At 40.7% G+C, this 20,856-nt stretch overlaps 1 protein-coding gene across 1 annotated transcript in view; it reads right to left on the reverse strand.

Annotated features, from left to right (window-relative positions):
- The window catches only part of LOC126268211 (nucleolar protein 58), a 75,721-nt gene that overhangs the window by 34,148 nt on the left and 20,717 nt on the right, over nt 1-20,856 (reverse strand). The window contains exon 5 of the mRNA XM_049973840.1: nt 9,560-9,832. Coding sequence (XP_049829797.1) covers nt 9,560-9,832 — 273 coding nt within the window. The remainder of the gene's footprint in view (nt 1-9,559; nt 9,833-20,856) is intronic.

The raw sequence follows: 20,856 nt of genomic DNA on the forward strand, positions 1-20,856 counted from the left end.
CCTTTGTAGCTAATTAATAAAAGAGACAGTAGGTTAAATTCTTTTCCAATAATATTTTAACACTAAAGTTGTCTTCTTTCTTGTCTTACAACAGTAATCACTACAAAAATCATCATTTGACCAATATGAGATAGCACAGGCACACGACACAGCTCACTATCTCAGATAAACAGTCTGTGGCATAACCATCAACGAGCTTAGACTAAATCAATTATATTTGTTGTGTGCAATGATAATGAAATCTATCTTAGCAATATCAATCAATTAATGTGATTGTCTCCAACTGAAGGAATCAAGAGACATTGAATTGTTGTTTATTTCAATGAACTGCGGGCAATCTGCACGCTATTTGGCATGACAATCGTGCGACTAGTCAGTGGCAGATTTTATAGCGATAGTTAAAGCAGCACACTAATCTCGCATAATAGGTACGTAAGAAAAGATACAAACTCTTGCCAGGTATTGTTATCCAGTAAAATTTCCAAAATAAAACTTAACATATTAATGTACAAAATCTAACAAAGTTATACAAAAATTTTGTCCCCTTTGTGTGTCGTCCTCAAAAACTTTTCATGTTAAACTTTCAATGTTTAGAGATAGTAACTTAATACCTCGGAATTGTTTGGGCTGGATGCTGTAGATGCACAAAATGGCATTCAAAGTGGAGAGACGTGACTGGTTTAGACTTTATTTCGCCACATTGCTAACGTCATTAATAACAGATCAACACTCTATACTACCAGGGTCTACACCTATTAAAGAGGCATTAATTGCAGCAAGGGATACATTGCTAGCTACAGCACACATCACAAAATAGCATTATCTTACTAATATTATTACCTTATTTCTCCACTTTGATTAAGAATAGGATACCATTCACACCTCCTCTCTGTGTTATGCTAGTTAACCACTATTTGTAAATCTTTTAATTACAACAGGCCAAAATGTGACCCACTACCAACTGCCAAAGAAGTTGTCAGAAGTTTCTGAGTAGATTTCTTATACTATTAATTTTGTAGAATGCGATTCTGGTGTTTAATTCACTTTAATAAGCTAGGAATGGTTGTAAATCTTCAGTTTACACTTATGCTTTTGCCTTTCAATTGCTTGTCAGTTAATATTAATGCTTTTTTGTGTAGAACCCTGGTTATCAGAAATAGTCCTCATAAAATGCGTATAACTTATTAATTATATGAATATAATAGAGGGAAACAAGCCTTTACAAATGTCTGCTTGTGTCTGTGTGGATGGACATGTGTGTGTGTGTATGCGAGTGTATACCTGTCCTTTTCTCCCCCTAAGGTAAGTCTTTCTGCTCACGGGATTGGGACGACTCCTTACCCTCTCCCATAAAACCCACATCCTTTCGTCTTTCCCTCTCCTTCCCTCTTTCCTGATGAAGCAACCGTTGGTTGCGAAAGGTTGAATTTTGTGTGAATGTTTGTGTGCCTATCAAGATGCCAGCGCTTTTGTTTGGTAAGTCACATCATCTTTGTTTTTAGATAACTTATTAATTACCTTTTCATTTCACTTACGGTTCTTAACTAAAATTAGGTCCTATACATTGTCTGTACTGGGGTATCTTTCTTCCATCTCTATTTTCACTTTTTTGCCTCTTTGCTTGTTTCCTTAATATTACTGCATGGCACTGACTGAATGGTAACATGATTTTGTGGTCAATCAATCCACTTCAGGAATGGTTCCCTGTCTACTTGTCCTCCTGCTATCTCCACTGGAAAAATCTTGGTCAATCTGCTGGATTATTTTGTGAGTGATATCTGGAGTTTAAAATATGACCTGTTTTCACATGCCAAAAACTTCTTAAGCTGTTTGGGTGTAAACTGTGTCCTATTGTCCGAATGCAGGTTCTTGGGTTTACCAATATTTTTGAAATAATGATCTTGTAGCTTAAATATTCCACTGTTTGTCTTTGCTCTTTTTAGAGGATATAGCTTTATTAATTCTGATCAGCATTCTAACACGACAAGGATGTATCCCATCCCTCCCTAGTCTGTAGGTAGTGGACCGTAAAAGTCCACAGGCAAGAAACCCCAAAGCTCTGCTGGAATGATGAGCAACAGCAATGTGCGATCCCCTAAAGTATGTACTTTCACTTTTTAAAATGTCTCGCAAGATTGTAATATTGCCTTTACTCACCAATTAATGTTTCTAAAATAATAATACTTTTTCATATGTATGATACACTTCTTTGGTCCAAATATGTATAACATATATGTAAATACCACATTAGGTACTGTTACGCCACCTTTAGTTATGCACAGTAACCATTTGGTTGTTCTTATAAAATAAAATTAATTTGTGTACTTTCTAATTTGTTGTAAATGTTGAATGTGAATGTTCAGGTTTTTCATCTTGCCATTGTAGGGTTCCTAAATTGCAACTGTTTTTTTCCAATCTATTTTTCGTATTTATTAACTTTTAAGAAATATATAGCAAAGTTTTCTCTTTCTTTTACACCCTGGTTTGGCTGCAAACCTACTGGTAACCTGGACAGTCATCAGGTACCATGTTTATTGTCCTCTTACATATCTGACTGAGGACCTAAATTTTTATTAAAAGAGCCCATCTCTTCAGTCAACTATGTAACAGTCTGGTTTTTAATAATAATAATAAGAAGAATAATAATAATGTTGATGCACTGTGATCACTGCATATTACTTTGCTCCCGTCTTTCAACTGCACTTTCAAATCGTTCACTATTTATTCAGAAATCAACAAAGAGCTCTTACTGAAAGAGGAAATACAGTTGATACTACTTATAGCCACAATGCTTTTACCAACATACTGGCCATAATGCTGAAATATAACAGTCCCATCTAAGCCCCAAGTAAACGCTGTATTTAAATAATCACTTAAACTCCGCATCACATAGTAAGGCAGCCCAATTTTCAGGCATTCTGTGCATACCCCTCCACTAGCCACTGGCAGCCAATAATATTCAATCTCTTCCCCCAGTATGCAGCAGTGAGTTACAACTAGACAATGAGAATCTCACTTCTACATGCTGCAATGCTGCTGTACTTCGCAACAACTGAATTATTCATTCAACTGTTAGGTTTTTTTAAGTATAGCTGTGAACGTGTATCTGTAAAAGTTTAAGTGTGATTTTTAAAAAGTAACGTGATGGCAATAAATGTAAGATGCTTCACAAGCAGGCGAGGGGGGGGGGGGGGGGAGATTATTTAGCGCATTTATAACTTTTTCAAATGTGAATTTGAAAGCTGGCCTCCTACTGTTGACATCTGAAGACACAAGAACAGACTCCAGAACCATGTGGTTCAGCAAGAGAACTTTAAAGAGAATTGTTAACAGAGGTGTCAGAGCTGTAGGAATCGTAGAAAAAGTTGGTATCGTGTCACCTGGAAAGCATCGAAATTGCAAGGAACTTAAAACACAAATGGATGGTTATAACGACATGTTTCAAAGAAGTGACATAGGTGCAGCACAGACTATATCCCATATAAAGATTAACGATACAAGAGAAGGAGGTAGTTTAACATGTATTTCCTTGATAAAACATGGGTCAATTAGAATCATTCTACTAGGAAGATACGCTGGAAAATGAGTGATGGTACGGGTGGTTTTCAAGTTCTCTTAGAATATGTTCATGATGCGATTCACAATTCTTGTCATACCTTGCTTCGAAGTCAGTTACTGCCAGTTATAGTTCAACTGTTACAGAGAAAACAACAAGTACAAAGAACTGAAAGGCAGATATTTTTCCATGGCTTAAAAATAAAAATATTAAGCACAGTATAAACCGGACTTATATCGATCTCCTGCAGCCCATTAATTTATACAAGTCATGTGACAGAGAGTACAAACTTGACTTCGTTGCACATGCATGGGGTCACACAGTTTTGCGTTTACCCACGTGTCACTGTCAGCACAGCCCCATGGAATTAATTTGGGCAAACGGTTAAGGCTATGTGGGAGACAAAAACAAAACATTCAACACAACATACACTGAATCCCTTGTGCTTTAGGGAATAGACAACATCCCACCTGTGGTTTGAGCAGTCTGTGAGGCATGCTGAAAAGCTACAGAAAGAAGAATTTGACAGGAAAGTGATGATGGCTATAAGCCTTGAACCTACCATCATAAATTTACAATCAGATTGTTCGGAAGCAGAATCAAATAGAAGTGATGATGGTATCACAATGTAGACTTTGGAACAAAGTAATAGTAGTTCTTAGTTTTAAAGACTCATGATTTAAAAAATGTGCTTGTCAATGTATCAGTTGCATACATAATAAGGAGAACTTCCCAGCCTTTTGAATTAGAACTTTGTATCCTTTGAATTATGCAGACTATAATGTTTAACATATTGCCCAAGGAGAAGTTAAGCTTTTCCCACCATGATGTATGTTCTAATAACACGTAAGAACGCAGCTGGATTAATTCATCTTAAGTCTGAATCTCCACATGTAAACCCATAATTTTCAAGGCACAAACTGGATAAGACACTAAAATGACAGTAACTGTTACTAGCCAAGATATTGGTGTTATCGTTCAGCATTCCCTCGAGTTATTCACAGATGATGATTAATTATTTGCTTGTTCAATGGATTATAAATGCGGTCTCTCACTGTAATTTCAAACTAGTTTATACTCATAAAGCCCGTTAACAGTGAAAAATATGACAACTTACAGACTACTTTTACAAGAGTCTTTTAGATTAGTCCTTTCTACCACTAATTCTTTTTTTATATGCAGTGATTACACTTAGGTATAGTCCAAGTCACACACACACACACACACACACACACACACACACACACACACACAGTTTTAAAAATTCTATCGAGGAGAAGCAATTGTCAAGCAAATATAATGATTTCGATTTGTGCTTGAAGTTAATTTTGTTGTGTATTAAATTTTTGCTTATAATAATGTTTAAATCACAATAAATGATAATTATTGCAAACAGTTTCAATGATCTTGTCATTAGACAATCATCATTTTGAGAAAAATCGTACTTCATGTCTTCACAAAGCTGTCAGCTGTTCTCGCCTCCTGACATCACACAATCTGCGGAGCAGTGGATGCAGTGTCGCCAAGATGTGAATTAATATTTCTCTCGTGATAACTGATCGAAATTTGTTTTAACATCTACTATTCCCCTCATAGATTTGAATATATAATATGATGTACCATAGGCAGTTCTGCAAAGTGGGCTTAGTTTGCCCGTTCTTCTCTGCCATGGCATGTGCAGTTCTCATACCTCCACGCTTCCTTAGCACTCCACCTCTATGCGTGGAAACGCCGTCTTACAAGATGAGGGCTATAGTACAACTTCCCTTATTGCGACCTATTGTATAATGTGACATTACATTTTTAGAGAAATATATCGGCTATAACACCTAAAGTTCATTTTTGGTAGCTAAGTAGTTGGGGATTACTAACAACAATGTAATGCTCATTTTCAATCTCGTTTTCTGTAGACTGCTGGTTTCAAATCACTATGTGTGTTAAACAGTCAATGCAATCGCCTCTTTAAAGATTTCACAAAAAAAGAGGAAAGTACTTAATATTGAAGAAAAGTCACACATAATATAGCAATTACAAAATCAGGGAGAGGGACACAAGTATCACGAAGGAACTGCGTGTCTTAGCTCAATGATTTGTACAATTTGGAAGGGCAGAGGAAAATACAGTCTCTTTTTGAACAAAATTCTTTAACTATCAGTGAGTGAAATCATCTGAGCACAAAGATATTGAAGCAGCTTTACTTCTACGGTTTAAGCGGAAAAGTTCAGACAATGTGCTGATCAATGGGCCTGTTCTTTAAGAAAAAGGTAATGAATTTGCTTGTCTGTTGGGAAATCCAAACTTCAATTCTTCATCTTGGATACAATGTTTCTGGGCCCACCATGATATTAGTGGCAGAAAAATTTGTGAAGAAGCTGCCAGTGTATCTGATGATTTAACGGTTAAGAATCTAAGAAGTGGCCTATTTTGCATGTATGTTACAAAAGCCACATGACACAATCAGTGCAGACGAAACTAGCTTGTTTTACAACATGACCCCTGGTAAGACACTGAAATTTGGATGTAAAAAGTGTTTGGGTGGCAAAGAGTATAAGACAAAAATCACAGTCATGGTTGCTGCAAATATTGCAGGATCATGTGAAGGAAAGCTTTTGGTGATTGGAAAATCGAGAAAACCTTGATGTTTTAAAAATATTAATTTCCTACCTGTAGTTTATGAAAACAATGCAAGATTTTGGACAACATCTGACATTTTTGAAAAGCAGTTGCATAATTGGGAAATCAAAGGAATGAAAAATTATTCTCCCGGTTGATAAAAAAATGAGGCATTAAAACGAATGCATTGTCATATGTAAAACGTATATGCACATATTAAATGCAAAAAGCAAACAAAGGTAACTGATCACCTTAAATAGGAGAGTATACTGTAGTATGCATTGGTATATTGCATTTTAAAGTTAGAGCAACTGATTTAAAACTACAATGTGACTGCAGAAAACTAGAAAAGTTCTATATTTCGAAAGTACTGAAGTGGAATAACAGTGTACTCATTACTGATATTTTGTGGTTATGTGTATTGGACATTTTTAATACTTTACGCACAGTACATAACATTTCTATTAATACAACATTTTAATGAGAAACACAGAAGGAAGTGTCGGCCTTGGTGTAATTTATGCACAGAACACTGCCTTTTCATCTTGGTACTCCAATTTTTGTAATACAGTAACTGGAACAAAATTGTGTCATTCATTACTATTACACTATTCAGCACTTACAGTATGTTTTAAACATGCTCAACATTTTATCTCATTCATTATCCAAGACAATGTCTGACATTACTGATCAATTTGCATTGATGCTACTTCTTTCTTCACTTATTAAACGCCTTTAGATTTTGCTGTTGAAGTGCACGCAAGCTAGTATACACTGTGTGTGTAATGTAGTGCTATGTGCACATGAATGTTCAGTGCATAATCATCTATGGCTCAGCCTACTCTTTGTTTTTCCTGATAGATTATTCTGTCATTTAGTTTGCTCTCTCACTTGAATGTCATTTTGTGTTATGGGTTATTTTAAAGCTAACACAGTGAGTTTTGCTAACCCACAACAGTTAGTTAGCCACCACGGTGTGATAAACGATGGTCACAGGTGTTAAATTCCACACACATTTGTGCTGCTTACCGTGCCATGTAGGACTAAGTACAGCCATGTCAATCCTGTCATTCACATTCCACACCAGCCATGCATCTGTAGCCTATTGATTCTGCAGTATTAATACAGGAGTAGATCAAGTTCCTGTGTCAGCTGCAGACACACCTGCTGGTGTGATGATAAACTGTTACACAGTAAAACCACTCCATTCTGGCAGCAAAATCTTATGCTATGGTTTCTACAGTTGGAAAGCCAATTTGTCCTCGCCCAAGTCACCAAAGACCATACGAAATATAGTTATGTTGAGGCAGCACTCAGTGAAGAAATGGCAGTGGAAGTGCAGGATATTCCATAGTAAATGAAGGACGTGGACCAGTACCTGATGATTAAGGATGTTCTAATTGGACAACTTTTGCAGTCTGAGGCGAAGAGCTGCAAAGACTACTTCACACTGAAGAATTGGGCAACCACATACTATCACAGCTGCTGCACTGATCACATATGTTGGCAAGCAATGCAGTAAGTGACGACATTCTGGAAAGAATTAGGTCATCACACCTATCGCCTGATGCACTAAAGATTTTAACTGTGTGCACTGGCAATCTAGATACATCTGTGCAAACCATCAACAGAAAATCTTAAATGTGTCTATCTGTGTATGTTGCAGCAGCTAGACCACAACCACAGACAGACAGCAACTTTGTTGCACTACAAGCTCAGATAACTGAACTTCCACAACAAGTCGCCGCACTTCAAACTCACGTTGTTGCTCACTGTCACACTGTCACCTGGAAAATGCACCTTCAGCTAGAAAAGTTTATTGATACCACCGGCGATTTGGGTCCGAGGCATGGAAGTGTAGCTCACACTGTGAGCAGGGAAACACAACAGGTGCTCTGTGATGACAGCCACTGATGCTCCAAATGGTAGCCTCCAACTGTTTATCACAGACCAAGGTACTAAATTACAGTTCTTAGTAGATACATGTGCAGATGCATCAGACTACCAGTCGGCCTGCCTGTCACCTCGTAATTGTGCCACCTCTTTGCAGACAATGGCTCTACAATAGCTACAAATAGTCATACCATGTTAATGTTAAACCTATGTATAAGCCTATCACACCACAACAACAACAACAACAACAACATTACTTCATACAGGAGTTGAGAACTGTGACAGTTCCATGAACTATGAAGGCAATAATGGAAGCTGTGAAAATTCTGGGCCTTCAACTGAACTGACTGGTTTCTAACAAAGTTATAACAGTTCCAGCAGGGCTTAGACGAATAAAGTAATATTCTATTGTCAAACGAGCACTAAAAGAATGGGTACTGGCGACTACACAATCGCATGTCTTTAAAGTCAAAGCTCAGGATGAATGTTTACAAATTAACAATTCTCTAACATTTTAACACAACATGCAGTTTTTGGCCTCTCTTACAGTCCACTAATCAGTTAATAAGTCCTGAAAACCCTTACACACATGCTGATGACAATCAATTTCCGAGAATATAACTGGCAGGTAATAATCTATTCATTTAGTGGCAGCAGGAGAAAACATACATGTAAGTTAAGGAAATGTGCAAGCTTTTGGAGCCAGTGGCAGCTCCTTCTGCAAAAGGGCTGACTGGGAGAAAGAAAGATGAAAGAACATGACTGGTTAGCTTTAGGAAATAAGGAGAGTTACAGTAAACTCACCCAGATCCCCAGATCTGGGGAGACTTCCCAGATAGGATGAGAAGGAAAGACCAATTGCTGGAAACTGCACCAGATAAGATTTTGACAGGGTGAGATTACCCTATCATCCTTCTTCATGCTTTCAGGTTTTCAAATCTTGTTCTGAGCAATCCCCAACAAGTTTTTTCTTGTCACCCTGTCTGGTAAGTCTCCTCTGACAAAGAGTTCTGCCAACTTTTCTGTAACTCTCCCATCTCCTAAATCTCGCCAGTTCTTTCCCTTCATCCCTCTTGCTTCCCCTTCAACCCTTCTGACAGGAGGAGAAGCCACTGGCTCCAAAAGTTCGCACATTTCATTAACCTTAACGAGTGTTTTCTCAACCATCACTTGGGAAGTGGATATTTTATTTATCCAGTTATAATTATGATGTACTGAAATATTGGAGGGTCTTGTTGCACAAACACACAAAAGAATCAAGCGATACGTTCAGAGATGTTGGCGACAATCACAAAAGTAAATTAAATTCATGGAAAGATAAATGCCCATTCTCTCAACTGAGATAAAATCACAATGGAGCCAACACACAAACAAATAACAAAGCAAAAATAGTATGGATACACAAAAAGGTTAATTTCAAGGCAATGAACCGCTCAGGAACGCTAAAACAGGATATACAAAATTGCTACAAAACAAAAAATAATCCATAACACTCACCAGCATGAGAGATCAGACGTGCTCCAACAAGTTCACCAATGAGGACAGTAAGGTTGGGGGCAATCGCCATCATCCTTGTTGTAAGGTATTCATACAGCTGTGCACGATATTGTGTGATCTGAATAACTTGATCACATAAGTGCTGTATGTTTATAATGTCATCGTCCGATATCTCCGTGCCCATGGATATTTCTGCCGCATCTTTCACCTGCTGTTCTACTTCTTCAGGCAAGATATCTGACAAGTCTGTACTGGACGCATTGTCTCGTGTTCCTGAAACAGTATCATTCAATAATCATTGCTGTAATCACAGAAAATGTCAATATCGAACATGCCAAATTAAAGAACAATGTCTGCAAAGAAAAGGAAAAACAGTTTCAAAAATTCTAGATAAAATACTGCTTCCTCTTTAGCTGCTGGATCACAGACTCCACTGTCTGGAGCTCAACGGGTGCACCAATCGCATGCCTCCAAAAGAGACACTGCGGCCAGTGGTGAGGTGGCTCCTGGTAAGGTGAAGGGGGTTCCAGGCATCAGGTCCTGGACCTGCCTGCCTGCCTGTCCCACCCATTGCCTCTGCTGCTTTCACATCAGAATGCTCCTGACACTCGCCTGAAGAAGGCTACTCACTTCGCCTGAAGATAGTGACTAAGAATCTTATCCCAACATTGAAACAAGGTGACACCACTACTTTGCTGATAACCTGAGAAGATTTCATTAACGAAATTTTGTGAGAAAACAAGCATAGCACACCTCTACGGGAGAGCAGATATAGAACAGCTTCAAGTTTCTGCAAAAGCTACGAATCAAGAAGCCACGTCTGCTCAGGAGACTGGCTTCCTTATAGCAGTGCTGAGATTAGGAGGTGATGCCACGGGTTGCTTTCTTGCAACAAAACGATGACGACAAAATGCATTCTGTAGCATGCTAGTTCACCCTTAGTGCTGGAACACATTCGGTCACCAGACTAGAACTGTACAAAATTATATGACTTCTGCACACTTGCTACTTGCAGCTTGCATCCAGTCTTTCACTCAGCATGTGGGAATGGCTGGATAGAAATACCTTTGCAACCTGTGAACTCTGCAACTGAAAAGCTACCATGAAACAATACAAAAAGGTCCATTCGCATCATCCAGGGGGTCACGTGCAGAACGTCGACACTTGTGATTCAAGAACAATCATTAATTTGACTGAAAAGGAACTGGATGAAGTGACAAGACCTTGCTATCAAATGGTCTGAATTTTGCACCAGTTTCCAGAACATTATCTAAACATGAGATCAGCAGGGTCATCAAGCAAGCCACCCACGCGCACCCCTCTGATACCACCGAAGAGGTAGGAAGATCTGCAAGATCAAAATGCAGAAGAATAACATCTCTGCAGCAGAACTAAGGTTATACATGCCCTCTGCAAGGAAAATAACACAGTTGTCCTAGCAGCTGACAAAGGCAATGTGATGGTGCTGTTATGATCACATTTACACAGGCACAACTAGCACAACCACTGTCTGGCCACTGAGGTCAGATTACGTACAGCAACTGTGCAAGATGGGGGAGGGGAGGGGCCAGTCATGCAGAGGAGTAGAGGAGGCAAAGAAAGACTAGTAGGTGTATTGGTGGAATAGAAGGCTGAGGAGTGGGAGCAGGATGTAGGAGGTAGGTGAAGGACAGGAACTAGTGAAGATGAAGGCCAGGGGTTATGGGAACATAGGATATATTGCAGGGAGGGTTCCCACCTGCACAATTCGGAAAAGTTGGTGTTAGTAGAAAGGATCCAGATGGCACCGGCTGTTAAACAGTCGCTGAAGTGAAGCACACTGTGTTGGGCAACATGTTCAGCAACCGGGTGGTCGAGATGTCACTTGACCATAGTCTGTCATTGGCCATTCATGTAGACAGACAGCTTCGTAGTTGTCATGCCCACACAGAAAGCAGCATAGTGTTATAGTTTGTCTTGTAAATCGCATGACTGCTTTCAGAGACAGTCTTGCCTTTGATGAGATAGGAGTTACCTGTGACCAGACTGGAGTAGGTCGCGGTTGGAGAATATATGGGACAGGTCTTTCATTTAGATTTATTTCTGGGAGCAGAACCATGAGGCAAGCACTTGGGAGAGGATACATACGTTCAAGTCCTGTGTAATACCACTGTCAGAGGAGTGGGAAGGTTAGTGGTTTGGATATCCTTCATTTCAGGACATGGTGAGAGGTAGTTGAAAACCTGGCAGAGAAAGTGATTCAGTTGCTCCAACCCTGGATGGCAATGAAGCATGAGGGAGTGCTCGTATGTGCCCAGACAGTGGGTATGTGGGCAGTGATAGGTGACTGGAGAGACAAGGTATGGAAGATTTGTTTATGTACAAGGCTGTGACGGTAACTTCAGTCTGTGAAGGCATCAGTGAGACCCTTGGTATGTTTGTAGACGGACTGTTTGTGCATGGAGGGACTCCTTGGTACTGAATGGATGGCAGACGCTGAAATGGAGCTATTGCTAAAGTTGGTATGTTCGATGTGGACAGAGGTACTGATGTAGTCATCCTTCAGTATCGATTAACATAAAGGAAGCTGGCTTGTCAGGGTGAGGGCAACCAGGTGAAGTGAAAGAGGAGAAAGTGTTGAGGTTCTGGAAGAATGTGGGTAGTGTGTCCTCACCCTCAGTCCAGATCATGAGAATGTTATCAATGAATCTGAATCCGGAGAAGGGTTTGGGATTCTTGATGGTTCTGACAGATGGGCCCTCATAGGAATCCTTCCTAACCATGCAGAATCTCAAATCCCTCAACTGTTTAGATTCAGTGACGAAATCTCTGTGATCTTGATCGAAGGGAGGGCACCCTATCCACATTCCTCTGCCTCATCCCCAAAGATAATTACATCAGTTCTCCATCCATATCAAACCTACCAATCATCAGCAATAGCTCCACTTCAACAGCTGCCATCTATTCAATGCCTAGAAGTCCTTTCCATATACAACTTTGCCATCCATGGCCATCATATTTGTAGTGATGAGCAATCCGCCTCCAAATACACCAAGGCTGTCGTGGAGGCCTCCACAGACCACATGCTTTGTCTCTCCAGTCACCTACCACCTCTGACATACCCCCTGTCCTGCTACTCAGTACCACACAGGACTGGACCACCTACATCAGCATTCTCCATCAGGGTTTGACTACATCTCATTGTGTCTTGAAATGAGTAATATCCTACCCATGATTCCCCCCCCCCTCCCTCCCACAATGGTATTCGACCACCCACCAAACCTACACAATATCCTTGTCCATCCCTACTCCATACCTACTCCAAATTCCTCGTCTCATGGCGTATATCCCTGGAATAGACCTTGATGCAATACCTGTCATACATTCTCCGACCGCCACCTAAGTTGGACTGCCCAGATGCTGAATATGCTGGCCAACACAGTCTGCTTCTCTTCAATGAACGCTTCACCGCCTGTGCACTCTGGATCCTTCCTAGCAGCACCAGCTTTTCAGAATAGTGCAGGCAGGAACACTCCCTGCAATGTATCCTATGTTCCAGTACCCCCACTCACACCCCTCCAACCCCCGTGGCCTCTACTTTTGCCAGTCCCCATCCTTCACTTACCACCTATCTATCACCACCCGACACACACTGTACAGGATGAGGCAGCTAAGTCATAACACCCCTTGCATCTCCCCAACCGTAATAGATACAAAGATGCCGTTTGGACAATGTATTTCAGAGACAGGGGCTACTTGAATAAATCACATTTCACATTTGTGCTATTTTTTATCACAGAGATATGAGGCCACCTTTGTTTTTTTTCTTAAATGGAACCCTATGTTAAATTTTAGCATAACATAGGCTTAAAAAGACGGTTTCAAATATGTGTATATCATAATATTTAGGCAAATAGTTTTTGAGACACAGATATATTCTCATATTGTGTTCGTCCATCGAAGTGGCGTTTTCGAATGCAACCTTTGCTGTTGTGTAGAGTTCAATAGTAAACATCACGAGTCCGTCCTTAAACAAACACACCCATTTACTTGACAACAGTAACACATACTGTGATATTTTGCGCAAAAATTAACTGATTATGTCGTGCAAATATTATTCAGTTATTTGACAACTGTGATACCAAAATTGTAGACAACATACAGTATTAAAATACTTCAAGATGTATCAAGTAGCCCCTGTATTTTAAGTAAAAGTACTGTACATGACTGTACATGACCCAAAATGTTACTGAAGCAAGTGCTGTAAGTATTAACTGTGTTTTTCTTACCTGTCACTTCTTTTTCCGTGTGTTTTTGCTTTTAGGAAGCTTTAATTTTCGAGTACTAGTAATAGTGTTCCATAGAGTGTGTGTTTGTTTTGAATACAGTCCAGAGACAGTTGGTGCTTATTTTCATTACTTCCAACAAGAAGTGTCTACAAACCACATTTTAGTCAGCTATCAGTCGCCTTTAGTGAATTAGCAGTCTAGTTAAAAGTTGATTACTTAACTCTCTACAGTAATTACTTAACTCTCTACAGTAATTTGTTGATTTCTTAGGATGGATAGAATGTGTGACTGTTGTGTACAGACACAGGAGGAGCTGGCCACTGTTCGCGAACAGCTGAATGTGCTGATGGCTGTGGTTGCCCGTCTCTACTGCCTCGGAGTGTTGCGGCAGTGGAGAGTCTGGTGCGTCGCGTGGTACACCCCAGGTGTTACATGCTTCACCCACGGTTCCTGCTGTCAAGACATCTTCGGTTCCTGCTGTCAAGACATCTTCACAGGCACCGGGCACAGTTGGGCCACCCCCTCTCCAAGGAGAGTGGTGGGTTCAAGGGCGTTAGTGCCGCACAAGGCAGAGGATCAATGTGGAGGCTGGCCATGTGGCATCACCCGCTCTGCCTGTGAGTGGACATGTGGCCACTCCTTCAGCAAGGTCCAAGCATGGGTTTATTAGTGATTGGGAGCTCCAACATTAGGCGGGCGATGGAGCCCCTTAGGGAAATAGCGGAAAGGTCGGAGAAGAAGGCCAGTGTTCACTCTGTCTGCTTGCCGGGGGGGGGTCTCATCCGAGATGTGGAGGAGGCCCTGCCTGCGGCGATAGATAGCACTGGGTGCACCCAACTGCAAATTGTTGCTCATGTCGGCACCAATGACTCCTGCCGTCTGGCGGAATTGGTGAAGGCGGAAAGCCTCGCTCGCGGGGTGGAATCTGAGTTAGCTATTTGTAGTGTCATTCCCAGAACCGATTGCGGTCCTCTGGTTTGGAGCAGAGTGGAAGGCTTAAGCCAGAGGCTCAGACGATTCTGCAGAGATCTTGGGTGCAAATTTCTCGACCTCCGCTATCGGGTGGAGAAATGTAGGGTCCCCCTGAATAGGTCAGGCGTGCACTACACGCAGGAAGCAGCTACAATGGTAGCAGAGTACGTGTGGAGTGCACATGTGGGTTTTTTAGGTTAGAGAATTCACTCCCTAGGCCCAACAAGACACCACCTGAGACGCAACAAGGTAGCAGTAGTCAAAACGCAACACAGAATGACAATATTAATGTGGTAATAGTAACCTCCAGGAGCGTCTATAGAAAGGTCCCAGAACTGCTCTCATTAATAAACGGTCACAATGCCCACATAGTACTAGGGACAGAAAGTTGGCTAAAACCAGATGTAAACAGTAATGACATTCTAAACTCAGATTGGAATATATACTGCAGAGACAGGCTGGACAGTGAAGGGGGAGGCATTTTTATAGAGATAAAAAGGGCAATAGTATCGAAGGAAGTTGACAGAGAACCGAAATGTGAAATAATTTGGGTGAAGGTCACGGTTAAAGTAAGCTCAAACATGGTAATTGCCTCTCTCTATAGGCCCCCTGGCTCAGCAGCTGTTGTGGCAGAACACCTGAAGGAAAATTTGGAAAATATTTCGAGTAGGTTTCCCAACCATGTTATAGTTCTGGGTGGAGATTTTAATTTACCAGGTATAGACTGGGAGACTCAAATGTTTATAACAGGTGGCAGGGACAAACAATCAAGTGAAATTTTTAAAGTGCATTATCTGAAAACTACCTTGAGCAGTTAAACAGAGATCCAACTCAAAGTGATAACATATTAGACCTTCTGGTGACAAACAGACCCGAACTATTTGAAACAGTTAACACAGAACAGGGAATCAGCAATCACAAAGCGGTTACAGCATCGATGATTTCAGCCGTAAATAGAAATATTAAAAAAGGTAAGAAGATTTTTCTGTTTAGCAAAAGTGACAAAAAGCAGATTTCAGAGTACTTGACAGCTCAACACAAAAGTTTTATCTCAGGTGCAGATAGTGTTGCGGATCAATGGACAACATTCAAAATCACCGTACAGCATGCATTAGATGAGTATGTGCCAAGCAAGATCGTAAGAGATGGGAAAGAGTCACCGTGGTACAACAACCGAGTTAGAAAACTTCTATGGAAGCAAAGGTAACATCACAGCAAACATAAACATAGCCAAAGCCTTGCAGACAAACAAAAATTATACGAAGCAAAATGTTGTGTGAGGAGGTCTGTGCGAGAGGCGTGCAATGAATTCGAAAGTAAAGTTCTATGTACCGACATGGCAGAAATTCCTAAGAAATTTTGGTCTTATGTCAAAGCAGTATGTGGGTCAAAACAAAATGTCCAGACACTCTGTGACCAAAATGGTACTGAAACAGAGGATGACAGACTAAAGGCCGAAGAACTAAATGTCTTTTTCCAAAGCTGTTTCACAGAGGAAGACTGCACTGTAGTTACTTCTCTAGATTGTCACACAGATGACAAAATGGTAGATATCGAAATAGATGACAGAGGGATAGAAAAACCATTAAAATCGCTCAAAAGAGGAAAGGCCGCTGGACCTGATGGGATACCAGTTAAATTTTACACAGAGTACACAAAGGAACTTCCCCTCCTCCTTGCAGCGGTGTACCGTAGGTCTCTAGAAGAGCATAGCATTCAAAAAGATTGGAAAAGGGCACAGGTCATCCCCGTTTTCAAGAAGGGATGTTGAACAGATGTGCAGAACTATAGACCTATGTCTGTAACGTCGATCTGTTGTAGAATTTTGGAACACGTGTTTCGTTCGAGTATAATGACTTTTCTGGAGACAAGAAATATACCCTGTAGGAATCACCATGGGTTTTGAAAAAGATGATCACGTGAAACCCATCTTGCGCTATTCATCCACGAAACTCAGAGGGCCACAGGCAGGGGTTCCCAGGTAGATGCCGCATTTCTTGACTTCTGCAAGGCATTTGATACAGTTCCCCACAGATGTTTAATGAACAAAGTAAGAGCATATGGACTATCAGACAAATTGTGTGATTGGATTGAAGAGTTCCTAGATAACAGAATGCAGCATGTCATTCTCAATGGAAAGAAATCTTCCAAAGTAAGAGTGATTTCAGGTGTGCCGCAGGGGAGTGTCGTAAGACCGTTGCTATTCACAATATATATAAATGACCTTGTGGATAACATAAGAAGTTCGCTGAGGCTTTCTGTGGATGATGCTGTAGTATATCAAGAAGTTGGAACAATGGAAAATTGTACTGAAATGCAGGAGGATCTGCAATGACTTGACACAGGGTGCAGGGAACGGCAATTTAATCTCAATGTAGACAAGTGTAATGTGCTGCGAACACATAGAAAGAAAGATCCTTTATCATTTAGCTACAATATAGCAGGTCAGCAAATGGAAGCAGTTAATTCCATAAATTATCTGGTAGTAGGTATTAGGATTGATCTAAAATGGAATGACCATATAAAATTAATCGTCGGTAAAGCAGATGCCAGACAGATTCATTGGAAGAATCCTAAGGAAATGCAGTCTGAAAACAAAGGAAGTAGGTTACAGTACACTTGTTCGTCCACTGCTCACTGGTGTGGGATCCATACCAGATAGGCTTGATAGAAGAGACAGAGAAGATCCAACGGAGAGCAGCACGCTTCGTTACAGGATTATTTAGTAATAGCGAAAACGTTACAGAGATGATAGATAGGCTCCAGTGGAAGAATCTGCAAGAGGGACGCTCAATAGCTCAGTACAGGCTTTTGTTGAAGTTTCGAGAGCATACTTTCACCGAGGAGTCAAGCAGTATATTGCTCCCTCCTACGTATATCTCGCGAAGAGACCATGAGGATAAAATCAGAGAGATTAGAGCCCAAACAGAGGCATACCAACAATCTTTCTTTCCTTGAACAATATGAGACTAGAATTGAAGGGAGAACCGATAGAAGTACTCAAGGTACCCTCCGCCACACACAGTCAGGTGGCTTGCAGAGAATAGATGTAGATGATAAAATGCTTCCCCTCTGCTGCAATGCCATTCGAATGATTTGTGAATTGCTGAGAAGGTGTCACATGAGATATCAGAACACGCTTTGATGATATGTTGCTTCATATCATCTGGCGTAGTTGGTATTTAAGGTTACACTTTATGTTTGATTGCTACCCACAGAAAAAAAATCAAGAGGGGTCAAATCAGGAGACCAGGCTGACCACTTCACTTGAGCACGTCGTCTTATCCAACAATCCAGGAACTTTTCATTTAACGGCTCTGTAGCCACACAGGAAGAGTGAGCAGGACACCCGTCATGTTGGAGCCACATGCAGTGACACGTACTTAGTGGTACCTCTCCCAGCAAAATGGGCAGAATGTTTCACAGGAACTGTGCCTAGTTATTGTCATTTAGTATACTCAGAATGACGTACAGCTCCACAATGACATTTCCAGTGATGCCACACCACACTTTAACACTCCACGGTTGCTGATGCTGTACCTGTCGAAGCCAATGAGGGTTCTCTATTGACCAGAAATGCATATTATGCAAATTCACATTACCATGACTGGTGAAAGTCGCTTCATCATCAGTACAAAGCACCTGCTGAAATAGCTTTGGAACATCTTTTAGGCACTGCAGAGCAAACCAGCAAAATTCCTGGCCCTGTTCAAAATCCAAACCAGAGAGTGCTTGATGTAATGAGAGGTGAAATAGGTGAAATCTATGCCGATGCAATATGCGTAGAACACTTCTCTGACTTACATTACAAGGCGACACATCGTGACGAAACAGTAGGGGCGTTACACACCAACACTACAATGCCCTCTTCATGCATCTCGCCAGTTGCAGTTTTCTGCCTTGTCCTCTGTTTGGCGTTCCATGATCCCGATTCAAGTAGTTTCTTGCAAATACGTGCAAGAAGGTGGCATGTAGAACACTCACAATCAGGATACAGCTCTCCATATCACTTTATTGCTGTAATTGCATTTCTTCTGCTTTCACCATACACTAGAAGAATATCTAACTTTTATTTGTTGGTGTACATGTCTGCCCCAAGAAACTGTGATGGAAATGCGATGTCTCATTACCCCAGCAGCACAATCGAGAAGCAGGAAAACAACGCCTTCCCTGTTAAGTTCCTCAGTGGTCAACAGGAAAGGTCGCATTGGACAAAGCCACTTCAAAGGAAAATACGATATGGGAACATATCTGTGTCTCAAAAACTATTTGCCTAAATGTTATGATATATACTTATTTGAAACCGTCTTTTTTAAGCCCATTATGTTACGCTAAAATTTAACATAGGATTCCATTTTAAAAAAATGGAAGAAGGCCTTATATCTCTGCAACAAAAAAATAGTACAAAGATGAAATGTGATGTATTCAAGTAGCCCCTGTCCCTGCAATCCACTGTCCAAACGCATCTTTGTATCTATTACGGTTGGGGAGATGCGATGTGTGCTATGACTTAGCTGCCTCACCCTGTAGTACTACACAGCCCCCTATTCCACCAATGCACCCACTAGCCTTTTCCCCCCTCCTCTATTTCTCCCCCAACCCCCCCTAACTAAACATAGCAGCCCTACCCTGTACCCACCATGTCCCTGTACATTTCCGCAAATAGTACTACACCTTCCTCCACCCCTACCCTTCTATCCCTTCCCCTCCCTATCTCAGCCTCCTCCTTACCCACCATCCACATACTGCTTCTCCCATCAGGTACACTTGCTGTATGCAGTCCGGCCCCAGCAGAGAGAGTGCAGTCATGTGAATGTGTGTGTGTGTTCTCTACTCCAGAAAGGACTTTTGGCCAAAAGCTCAAATGTACAGCAGTCTTTTCGTTGTGCTAGTCTGTGACTCAACATATCCTCTATATGGTAATTGGCAATCCTTTTTATAATATTGTAAATACCCATTATGGTCCTTTTCATATTATTGTAAATATCCATTATTGTCTGTATTCCCAACACTTCTCGAATGCTACTGACCTTTTAACTTGAAATGTGAAGTTCACCCACAAAAAGGAGCTATATTGGAGGAGCCACATTTTGACATCATGTGCAGTCATCATACTTAACACACTGACAGCCATTGTTCTTCTAGCAATGTTGATATTATTAAGTCATTGATGTGAACAAGAACAACAATACTGGTCATCATCATCATTTTTTTCCCCAGGCAGTGTTTCCCATTCATTCATTATAAGTACAAAACAATTTCACGATAGGGACACAAGAATAATAGCTGCACTTCACTTTTTAGTTCATAGATACCGACTGTCAAAACGAAAGAATACATTCTTGGAACCTTGAATGAACTGAGAATGTATCAGCAGTTGTTTGCATGAGATAGCATTAACCTTTAACTTATTTATGAAAATAATAGTGAACCTAAGATTAAAAAAGGAAATTAATCACATCACCCCCGATCTAACAGCAGATTACTTGTTCGGAATAAAACTGCAATGAACAGAATTAAATGGCCATGGAGTGTTCACAGGAATTTTTTTAGCGTGCACTTAAAATCAAAGGTTGCTTATACCCACATTTGACTGCAGGACAGTTGGAAACTGGATGTTCAAAATAAATAACTGATCACTAAACATGTACTCCCAAGATGCAGATTACTTGTGTGTGTGTGTGTGTGTGTGTGTGTGTGTGTGTGTGTGTGTTTGTTTTCTACAGTTGCTAATAACTACTTCATTCTAAAGGTCTGACATCTTAGGTATATGTGTGTACCGTATTTACTTGAATCTAAGGCGCACCTGAAAAATGAGACTTGAAATCAAGGGAAAAAAAATTTCCCGAATCTAAACCGCAACTGAATTTTGAGACTCAAAATTCAAGGGGAGAGAAAAGTTTTAGGCCACACGTCCAAATCAAAACAAAGTTGGTCCATTATAATATGAGACACAATTTAGGTCGAATGAATGATGGAACAACTGCAGTAGTTTGGTTCGAGTCATAAGCTTAGCAGTTAAGGTTTACCAGGTAGCCACTGCTACGTGCCAGGCGC

This window comes from Schistocerca gregaria, chromosome 4 (assembly GCF_023897955.1).
Source record: "Schistocerca gregaria isolate iqSchGreg1 chromosome 4, iqSchGreg1.2, whole genome shotgun sequence".
Taxonomy (NCBI): Eukaryota; Metazoa; Arthropoda; class Insecta; order Orthoptera; family Acrididae; genus Schistocerca; species Schistocerca gregaria.